This window comes from Dipodomys spectabilis, unplaced genomic scaffold (assembly GCF_019054845.1).
Source record: "Dipodomys spectabilis isolate Male_0828 unplaced genomic scaffold, ASM1905484v1 ptg000118l, whole genome shotgun sequence".
Taxonomy (NCBI): Eukaryota; Metazoa; Chordata; class Mammalia; order Rodentia; family Heteromyidae; genus Dipodomys; species Dipodomys spectabilis.
In genome coordinates, this window is record NW_024870795.1 from 7479552 (window position 1) to 7490596 (window position 11045).

The 11045-nt window shown below is 49.9% G+C and overlaps 1 protein-coding gene across 1 annotated transcript in view; it reads left to right on the plus strand.

The window, feature by feature from the left end:
- Oprd1 (opioid receptor delta 1) overlaps nt 1-10235 on the plus strand; it is a 30785-nt gene extending 20550 nt beyond the window's left edge. Inside the window, exons 2-3 of the mRNA XM_042688664.1 lie at nt 5926-6275; nt 9635-10235. Coding sequence (XP_042544598.1) covers nt 5926-6275; nt 9635-10191 — 907 coding nt within the window. The 3' untranslated portion in view covers nt 10192-10235. The remainder of the gene's footprint in view (nt 1-5925; nt 6276-9634) is intronic.
- The last annotated feature ends 810 nt before the right edge of the window (nt 10236-11045 follow it).

Below are 11045 nucleotides of genomic sequence, written 5' to 3' on the forward strand. Positions count from 1 at the left end.
GCTACAACCTTAGCACCCTTCCCTATGGGTGATCATTGAACCTTTAAAGAGAGGAAAGGCAGAAAAATAAGTGAGGGAGGGATAAAAGGGCTGTCCTCTGTATTGATGGCCCTGAAGCTTGAGACTTGCAGTTATTTTGAAGAATGGCTGTGCTATTTCCAGAGTGGCTGCACTATTTTACATTCCCACGACACCAGGCAAGAATTCCTGTTTCTCTCCCACACTCTTGCCAGCACTTACTTTGTTTTGTTTTTTTTGTAATACAATGTGTGAAATGATGTCTCATGGTGGTTTTGATTTGTATTTCTCTAATGATTAGTGGTACAGAGTATCTTTGTATGTGCTTGGTAGCCTTAAAAATTTTATTTTGACATTGGGCGCTGGTGATTCACGTCTATAATCCTACTCAGGAGGCTGAAATCTGAGGATGGAGGTTCAAAGTCAGTCCCGGCAGGAATGTCTGTGAGACTCTTATCTCCAATTAACAACCAGGAAAAAAAAAATGAAAATGGCTCTGTGGCTCAAGTGGTAGAGCGTTTGCCTTGAGCTGAAGACCTCAGGGACAGCACCTAGGCCAGAGTTCAAGCCCCACAACCGACAAAAAAAATTGTTTTGAGACAGGGTCTCATTATTAACCCAGCTTGGCCTCAAACTCATGATCCTCCTGCCTCAGCCTCCAGAATGCTGGGATTACAGGCATAGTTCACCATCCTGGGCTATTGTCATCATTCTTATCAATGCCTGGCACAAATCAGGTGACCAGTTAATAATAGTTGGATGCAGCTGACAGACCTCAGTTTATAATAATTTCATGTTCCTTGCCTTTTGTACTATGAGAGATAGAGGTGGGGGGAAGGGGAAGGTAGCTGGTATTGAAGGGCAAAATAGCAAAGTGGTTACCAGGTCTTGACACTAGATTGCCAGTGTTAAATCCCAGCTCTCCCCTTCTCTCCACTCCTCTTCCTTTCCTTCCCTTATTTTTTCTTTTGCAGTACTAGGGAATGAATTCAGCCCCAAACTTACCAGGCAAATGCTCCATCCTTTGAGCCATGTTCCCAATCCATTTGTCTTTAGTTTGGTGTTTGAAAGAGTGTCTTAATACTGACTTTTCCTAGCCCATCCTTGAACTATGATCTTCCTACTTCCCACTTCCTGAGCATCTGGGAGTACAGATGTGCACCACCATGCCCAACATCCCTTCACCTCTTATTCCTGTTTATCTTCTTCAAAGAAGATGAGAAGCAGTTGGCAGAGAGTTAGAGTAATAAGCTGAGCAGGGGTGAGGTATGGACTGAACACCGGAGTAGGAGGTTGATTGTCCGCAGAGAGAGCAGTAGGAGCCTTAGGCCCCCATATTTACCCCTTGCACAGCCAGCTGACCACCCCTCTGCTATTAAACAACAAGCTTTTTTTCTGCTAGAGATGTTAACAACCTAAAGAAAGTGTGGGCTCCTGTCCAGCCGACACAGGACTAGAGCCAATCACCAAATGGAAAATGGGGGAGTCCCAAACCCCTTCCCAGCTCTGCAGCCAGAGTCCTGACAGCTCGAGGTACAGGTCAGGCAGTAGGAGAAACATCCTCAGTCACACCATAGTAAATATTTTTTTTTTTGGGGTCCGGTCATGGGGCCTGAACTCTGGGCCTGGGCGCTGTCCCTCAGCTCTTCAGCTCAAGGCTAGCGCTCTACCACTTGAGCCACAGCACCACTTCCGGCTTTTTTCTTTTCGCTTATGTGGTACTGAGGAATCGAACCCAGGGCCTCAGGCATGCAAGGCAAGCGCTCTACCACTGAGCCGTCTTCCCAGCCCATTATTTGAAGGGAATCTGCAGGATGACAGAGAGAGGCCAAAGCAGATAAATAATCAAGCCAAGATACTTCCAGCAAGGAGACAGTGTGCACAGCCAAAGAAAATACAGAAGTTATTAGTGTCCTCCGAGAATTAAGGAAAGATATTGTGTTCATGAACTAAGATGCTGTGAATGGCATATTACAGAAGAGTGAGAGGAGCGGAATGTGCACTGGGAAAACAAAATACAAGAGTCTAAATAATTTTTTAAAAGTCAATAGAAGGATTGAAAGATAATGAAAAGGAAATTCCCCAGAGTTTGTAACAAAAAGGCAATATAAGAAAATTGGAGGGTCAATATAGGGAGCTTCATATCTACCTAATGGATTTTCCAGGGATGCCAGGAAAACTAGAGGGAAGGAAATTAATAGAAGAATTATGTGAGAAATTTTTATACTGAAGGACACCAATCTTTATTTTACTTATTTTTTGGGTCCGGTCGTGGATGCCTGAACTCTAGGCCTGGGCGCTGTCCCTCAGCTCTTCAGCTCAAGGCTAGCGCTCTACCACTTGAGCCACAGTGCCACTTCCGGCTTTTTTTTTTTCTTTTTGCTTATGTGGTGCTGAGGAATCGAACCCAGGGCCTTGAGCATGCAAGGCAAGCGCTCTACCACTGAGCCACCTTCCCAGCCCCGGACACCAATCTTTAGACTGAGAGTAAACAATACAAATGAAAGAATCAGCCAGGTGCTGGTGGCTCACACCTGTAATCCTAGCTATCCAGGAGGCTGAGATCTGAGGATTGTGGTCCAAATCCAGCCCAGGCAGGAAAGTCTGCGAGACTCATCTCCAATTGACCACCAGAAAATTGACCATAGAGGTTGTCCATAGAGAGAGTAGTAAAAGGTTGGAAGTGGAACTGTGGCTCAAAGTAGTAGAGTTCAAGTCTTGAACAAAAGAGCTCAGGGAGGGGCTGGGATGATGGCTCAGTGGTAGAGTGCTTGCCTTGAATGCCTGAGGCCCTGGGTTCGATTCCTCAGCACCACATAAGCAAAAAGAAAAAAGCCGGAAGTGGCGCTGTGGCTCAAGTGGTAGAGCGCTAACCTTGAGCTGAAGAGCTGAGGGACAGCACCCAAGCCCAGAGTTCAGGCCCCACGACCGGACCAAAAAAAAAAAAAAAAAGCTCAGGGACAGTGACCAGGCCCTGAGTTTAAGCCCCATGACTGACCCCCCCACACCAAAAAAAAACAAACCTACAAAAGAACAAATGAGTCACCTCTAAAGTCATTATCACAAAATATCCAACTGACAAGGATAAAGAGAAGATCCTGAGAGTTTTGGGGGTGAGGAAGACAGACAACCATTAGGAAAGAACATGGGTTTAGGTGTTTCATTGGTTATACTGGAAGCTAGAAGGCCAGTTCCTTGCTTTCAAAATTCTGATGGAAATTATTTCCTCCCCCCCCCCTTTTTTTTTTTTGTCAGTTGTGGGCTTGAACTCAGCGCTTGGGTGCTGTCCCTAAGCTGTTCAGTGCACTGCCACTTGAGCAACAGTGCTACTTCCGGCTTTCTAGTAGTTGTTTAGAGATAAAAGTCTCATGACTTTCCTGGCTGGCTTTGAACCACATCCTCAGATCTCACCTCCTGAGTAGCTAGGATTATAGGCATGAGCCACTGGCACCCAGCTCTTTTTTTTTTTTTTTTTTAAGAGTACTGAGGATTGAATCCAGGGCCTTACATGTGCTAGGTAAGTGCTCTATCACTGAGCCACATCCCCAGTCCCTCTCCCCCTGCTATTCTGTATCAAAGACATCAGAAGTGAAGCTGAGCGCTGGTGGCTCATGCTTGTAATCCTAGCTACTGAGAAGCTGAAATCTGAGGATTGCTGTTTGAAGCCAGCTCAAGGCAGAAATGTTCACGAGACTCATCTCCAATTGACCACCAAAAAGCCGATAGTAGAGCTGTAGCCGTAGAGTGCAACATGGTAGCACAAAAATTCAGGGATAATAGCATCCAGGTCTCCTGAATTTAAGCCACAGGACCAACACACACACACACACACACACACACACACACACACGAAGACAGAAATCAGAAGTGAGGATGAAATAAAGGCATTTTCAGACAAAGGGATAGTTTCTTTGCCTCCTATATTTCCTTTCTCAGAAAGTCTCTAAAGGATGTGCTCCACTAAAATGAGGGCATAAACCAATGAAGTGAAGGTGAGCCGGCCAGTCCCGAGGCCCTGAGGCAGGGCAGGCTTATCAGGTCAAAAGGCCGACCAAGAGATCAGTGTGTAGCAGGGAAGGTGAGGAGAGCTGGGGTCCAGAGGTGGTCTGAGCTGGTTTGTGGAGAAGGGAGGGAACTTTAGGTGTGGGAGACACTGGAGGTTGAGAGCAGAAGACCAAGGAGAAAAGAGAGGTCAAAAAGGCCATCAGCAAGCTGGGACTCATGCCTGTAATCCTAGCTACTCAGGAGGCTGAGATCTGAGGATCACAGTTCAAAGCCAGCCTGGGCAAGAAAGTCCATGAGACTCTTATCTCCAATTAACCACCAGAAACCGGAAGTGGCGCTGTGGCTCAAGTGGTAGAGCGCTCACCTTGAGCTGAAGAGCTGAGGGACAGCGCCCAGACCCAGAGTTCAAGCCCCATGACTGAAAAAAAAAATAGCTGGTTGGAGAAAGGGAGAGAGGAAGGAGGGAGAGAGAGAAGAAAGAAGAGAAAAAGAGAGGGAGAGAAGAGGGTGTGTCCTGGGCTCTGTCTGGTGTAGTCAGTGCTGGGCCCCTTGGCCTTGCCTGGCCCAGCTCTCACCCCCAGTATCCCAGCCCCCCACTGGAATGGAACTTTCACAAATCAAAATAGAAGGCAAAGAACAGCCTTAAATTGTTCTGCGTAAGAGCAGCGAAATTACACGAGTCAGCTGCGGGCTTTGAGACCGCCTCCCACGCAGCTGCCACCCCAGCCCCGCCGAAGACGCTTCCCCACACTTGGGATTCTGCTGTCTCCCAGCAAAACTTTGCTTCCCCAGCCCCACGGCAAATAGCAGCTATTTTAGGAGGACAGATGCTAGTCCTAGAGGACAATGAGTGAGACCTTTGTGTATGTGTGTGTGTGTGTGTGTGTGTGTGTGTGTTTTAAGCAAAAACAAAAGGCATTACGCACCATGAAGGAATAGCTTAGCAGATGTTCGTTCTGTCCTTCAAAAACAAAGTGGAATCAGAGGGAGCCTAAAAGAGTAGGTAGAGGACACATAGTGCGTGCTACCCTGCCTTGGGGTAGAATGGAGAAAGAATGCTGGGAATCAGTTTTCATCTTGGCTTAGAGGCTTTTGCTGTGTGACCTTGGGTAAGTATATGTATATGCTGCTTTTCTGGGCATCGGTTTCCTTCTGTCTCTGAGACTGAATAAACTTGAGTTCATAAGACTCACTTGAGGGGCTGGGAAGGTGGCTCAGTTAGTAGAGTGCTTGCCTTGCATTCATGAGGTCCTGGGTTCGATTCCTCAGCACCACATAAGCAGAAAAAGCAGAAGTAGCACTGTGACTCAAGTGGTAGAGCTCTAGCCTTGAGCTGAAGAGCTGAGGGACAGTGCCCAGACCCAGCATTCTGGCCCCATGACCAACAAAAAAAAAAAGAATCACTTGAGAAGGTCTTGAGTTTAAAGCTCAGTACTGGCCGGGTGTCAGTGGCTCACAGTTATCCTAGCTACTCAGGAGGCTGAGATCTGAGGAGCTCAGTTCAAAATCAGCTAAACCAGGAAAATCCATGAGACTCTTATCCCACAATTAATTACCCAAAGCCAGAAGTGGAGGTGTGGCTCAAGTGGTAGAGCCCCAGCCTTGAGTGGAAAAAGCTAAAGGACAGCACTTAAGTCCTGAGTTCAAACCCCAGTACCAATACAAAAAAAAAAAAAAAGGAGTTTTCCTAAAATACTTCCTGCCAAAGTCACCCACAAGAAAGATCCTCTCTCATCTTCTGTGATGGGAAAGAGAGATGCCAAATCAGATGGCAACAGGTTCTACCTCTACCTGTGCCCCTGACCTTTACGTAGCGTGACCTTGGGCAGCTTACTTCACCTTCCTGAGTTTCATGGACAGGGAAATCTGCAAAGGGATAATTGCTGGTGCATTTCCTTTCAGGTACACTAAGTTGAAGACGGCCACCAACATCTACATCTTCAACCTGGCCTTGGCTGATGCACTGGCCACCAGCACGCTGCCCTTCCAGAGCGCCAAGTACCTGATGGAGACCTGGCCCTTCGGGGAGCTGCTGTGCAAAACCGTGCTCTCCATCGACTACTACAATATGTTCACCAGCATCTTCACACTCACCATGATGAGTGTGGACCGCTACATCGCTGTCTGCCATCCTGTCAAGGCACTGGACTTCCGTACGCCCGCCAAGGCTAAACTGATCAACATTTGCATCTGGGTCCTGGCTTCTGGGGTTGGGGTCCCTATCATGGTCATGGCTGTGACCCGGACCCGGGGTGAGTAAGGAAGCAGCTGTGGCATTGACCTCTGTGGGTTTAAAACACACTTTCCAGGGTGAGTTGAAAGGGGCTGTCGAGCTCAGGGTTGTTGCCAACTGGAAGGTGATGGCAGGCCAATGGGCGGGACATGTGGAAGATCAGCCAATAGGAAAGGAGTGGCTGGCCAATGGGGAATGTGGGTGGTAGACAGTTGTAAGGATGATTGACTGGTTAAAAGGAATTTGTAATGGGATTGTGGGTGGCTGGTCTGTGTGTGTGGAGGTGGCCTGCTAGGACTGTGTGGTTGACTGGCCTATGGAGAGAGGAGTGGATGACCACTGGGGTGACCGTGCCACTGGCTAGTGAGCAGTGGAGACCACAAGATCCATGCCCCTAGGCTGGGAATGTGGCTTAGTGGTAGAGTGCTTCCCTAGCATGCATGAAGCCCTGGGTTCGATTCCTCAGTACCACATACACAGAAAAAGCCAGAAGTGGGGCTGTGGCTCAAGTGGTAGAGTGCTAGCCTTGAGCACAGAGAGGCTCAAGGATAGTGCCCAGGCGGCCCTGAGTTCAAGCTCCAGGACTGGCAAAAATAAAATAAAATCTGGGGTCCTGCTGGATGCCAGTGGCTCATGCCTGTCTTCCTAGCTACTCAGGAAGCAGAGATCTGAGGAGAGAGGTTCGAAGCCAGACTGGGCAGACAAATCTAAGAGACTCTCATTATCTCCAGTTAACCACCAAAAAGCCAGAAGTGGAAATGTGGTTCAAGTGGTACAGTGCTAATCTTCAGTGGAAAAACAAAAAGCTTAAGTAGGGGCAGGAGGTCTTCAGTTAAAAAAAAAAAGTTGTGGGGCTGAGAAGGTGGCTCAGTGGTAGAGCGCTTGCCTTGCATGCCTGAGGCCCTGGGTTCGATTCCTCAGCACCACATAAGCAGAAAAAAAAAAGTCGGAAGTGGCGCTGTGGCTCAAGTGGTAGAGCGCTAGCCTTGAGCTGAAGAGCTGAGGGACAGCGCCCAGGCCCTGATTCAGACCCCACGACCGGACCCCCCCCCCCAAAAAAAAAATTGTGGCCTCATCTTAAACTCCTTTTTACCCTATTTCACTTGGAAAACCATTGGACAGATGACCAAAACAAGACCTAGAGACTGACAGGTGGGCTGTGGCTGACAGGTGCGCCTCCTGGAGTACAAGTGTAATTATACAGCAGCGACCTGTATTAATGAGTATAGCTGTTGTAATCAACAGCCCCAAAGCTCAGAGGCTTCACGTAATAGTGTATTTCCCAGTCACATCACAGTCCACTAATACAAGAGGCACCAGCATATAGGAATCTAGGCTCCAGCTCAGTGGTTTATTTTGGGCCACACAGCTAGACATTTGGTGAACCCAAGATCTCTGCTTTTTCTTCTTTGGCAATACTGGAATTTGAATTCAGGACCTTGTCCTTGTAGTTAAATTAGTTACCACTTGTACCATATTCCCAGACCTTATTCCTTTAAGTTTTTTTTTTTTTTTTTCTGGCAATATCTTATGTCTGTTCAGGGCTGGCTTCAGACAATGATCTTCTACCTATTTCTTTCTTTTTTTTTTTTTGTCGGTCCTGAGGCTTGAACTCTGGGCCTGGGCGCTGTCCCTCAGCATTTCAGCTCAAGGTGAGTGCTCTATCACTTGAGCCACAGCACCACTTCCAGTTTTCTAGTGGTTTATTGGATATGAGTCTCACAGACTTTCCTGCCCAGGCTGGCTTTGAACCATGATCCTCAGATCTCAGCCTCTTGAGTAGCTAGGATTACAGGTATGAGTCACTGGCGCCCAGCCCTATTTCTTTTTCTGTTGTTGGTTATGGGACTTGAACTCTAGGCCTGAGTACTGTCCCTAAGCTCTTCAGCTCAAGGCAAGTGCTCTACCACTTAAGGCACAGTACCACTTCCAGTTTTCTGGTAGTTTATTGGTGATAAGAATCTCAGACTTTTCTGCTTGGGCTGGCTTTGAACTGTGATCCTCAGATCTCAGCCTCCTGAGTAACTAGGATTACAGGGGTGACCCGTGCCCAGCTCTCTACCTATTTCTTGCTCATAGTACATCCAGCTTACATTGTTGAGATGATTCCTTGACAACCTTTTTTTTTTTTGCTAGTCCTGGGCTTGAACTTGGCCTGGGTGCTGTCTCTCAGCTCTTCAGCTCAAGGCTGGTGCTCTACCACTTGAGCTACAGCACCACTTCTGGCTTTTTCTGCTTATGTGGTACTGAGGAATTGAACCCAGGGCCTCCTGCATGCAAGGCAAGCACTCTACCATTGAGCCAACTTCCCAGCCCTCTTTGACAATTTTTTTGCCCCAGCTGATCTTACACTGTGATCTTCCTGATCTCCCAAATCCTAAGGAGCTGGGATTATGGGTATGCTTACCCACTAGGCAATCTGTTGCTTCTTTTGGTCCTTGGGTAGAGGTTTGCAGAAGCTCAAAGCTGAGGGTGGGGGAAGGGAACAGCATGGGGGGGGGCTTTTTGGTCTCTTTGACCCACAGAGGGACAGAGCCTCTGAGATCCCTTATACAACCTCTAAGCGATTGGCCTTAACTGGGCAGCAGGGCCTCATTCTTTACTGTCAGCTTGCAGTTTACAAGCCATTAACTTCAGCCCTGCTGGGGGCTGGGCCAGATGGTCCTTCTCACTCCTCTTTCTTTCTCTCTCTCTCTCTCTCTCTACACACACACACACACACACACACACACACACACACACACACACCTCCCCTCTTGGCCCTTGTTGGTCCATATGCTACTTCTGCTTTGACCTTGGTTCTGCCATTTATACAATGAAGGTCTTGGTATTTCCTGGGATGTGGGAGTCCCTCCAGGCTGATGTCCTGGATCCACTGTGTCTGTGGATTTTCCCCCTTCTATCTCTTTTTCCACAACTGTCAGGCTCCATGATGTCTGTATGGCTCCATGAGACCCCAGGACCCCCCACCCCCAGCCCCAGGCCTGCCTCAGACTCCCTCTTGGCCTATGGTCAGGAAGTTGTTCTTGAGCTGTGGTGGCTCATGTCTCTTATCCCTGCTGCCCAGGAGGCTCAGACCTGAGGATCAGTGTTTGAAGCCATCCTGGGTTAGAAAAGTCAGTGAGACTCTTATCTCCAATTAACCAGCACAAAAAGCCAGCAGTGGAGGTGTGGCGCCAGTGGTGGAGTACCAGACTGGGGCAGCAAAAAAAGTGAGGGCAGGAGGCCCTGAATTCAAGCCCCAGGACAGGCAGGGGCGCGCGCGCACACACACAGACACAGACACACACAGAAAAGTGGGAACAAACACGCCTAGCCCCTTAAGTGCACAGGCCCCTGACCGCCCTCTTTTGTCTTTCCTGTCTCCCCGGACCCCAGATGGGGTAGTGGTATGCATGCTCCAGTTCCCCAGCCCCAGCTGGTACTGGGACACGGTGACCAAGATCTGTGTGTTCCTCTTCGCCTTCGTCGTGCCCATCCTCATCATCACCGTGTGCTACGGCCTGATGCTGCTGCGCCTGCGCAGCGTGCGCCTGCTGTCGGGCTCCAAGGAGAAGGACCGCAGCCTGCGGCGCATCACGCGCATGGTGCTGGTGGTGGTGGGCGCCTTCGTGGTGTGCTGGGCGCCCATCCACATCTTCGTCATCGTCTGGACGCTGGTGGACATCGATCGGCGGGACCCGCTCGTGGTGGCCGCGCTGCACCTGTGCATCGCGCTGGGCTACGCCAACAGCAGCCTCAACCCCGTGCTCTACGCCTTCCTCGACGAGAATTTCAAGCGCTGCTTCCGCCAGCTCTGCCGCGCGCCCTGCGGCCGCCGCCCGGGGCCTGGGCCTGGCAGCTTCAGCCGAGCCCGTGAAGCCACGGCCCGGGAGCGCGTCACCGCCTGCACCCCATCCGACGGGCCTGGCCCAGGCGGGGGCGCCGCTGCCTGACCGGCCAGGCCAGCCTCATGTCCGTGCGCCCCTCCCCAAGTGTACCCCTGGGAGGCGGGGGCCACCATCCCGATGGAGCCACAGAGGCTTGGAGTGTCCTCCATTTCCAGCGTGGACATGGACCCCGGGGGTGGGGGGGAGGGGGAAGAAGAGGACAAGGAGGGGTGTGTGTGTGGTGGTAGGGAGGTAGGGACTCCGGTCCAGTGGGACTGGGCTCCGGCCTTGGGGCAGACTGGAGTTTTGGCCTCCAGCAAGGCTTTTGGGGCACTGGGGATGAGACGATTGAGACCTGGGGATTCAGGACCCTAGGAGGCCAGGAGGAGACTAGTAGTGAGGACAGTGTCTGGGAATCCAGCTGCAGGGCTGGGTCTGTGTATCATGGGAAGAATCTCTGCTGGGAGGAGGTGGAGGGATGGGTCAGCCCTCAGATAGGAGTTCTGTGTACCAGGGTTGGGGGTCTCAGCTTTGGGGTTGAGTCCCAGCCTGGAGTTCTAGTGATTTCATTTCTGTGGCTTGAACTTGGGGGTCTCTTGCTCTGGCTTGGTTTTTTTAAAGCACAAGACACTTTACCACTTTAGCCAGATCTCCACTTCTGACTCTTTTGCTGGGTAGTTTGTAGCTAAGTCTCTTGAGATTTGTCTCCTGGTAGGACTGGCTTTGAACTGGGATCCTCAGATCTCAGCCTCCTAAGTTTAGCTAGGATTTCAGGCGTCAGCCACCAACACACTGCTGTGGCTTGGCTTCTTTTATGAGGAGATACCAACGGAACAGAGAAGAGAACCAGTCTTACTCTCTTGGACAGTCGCTTGTTTCCTGTGAAGGGACAGAGGTGCCTCTGGAGGGTGGGAGGGGGC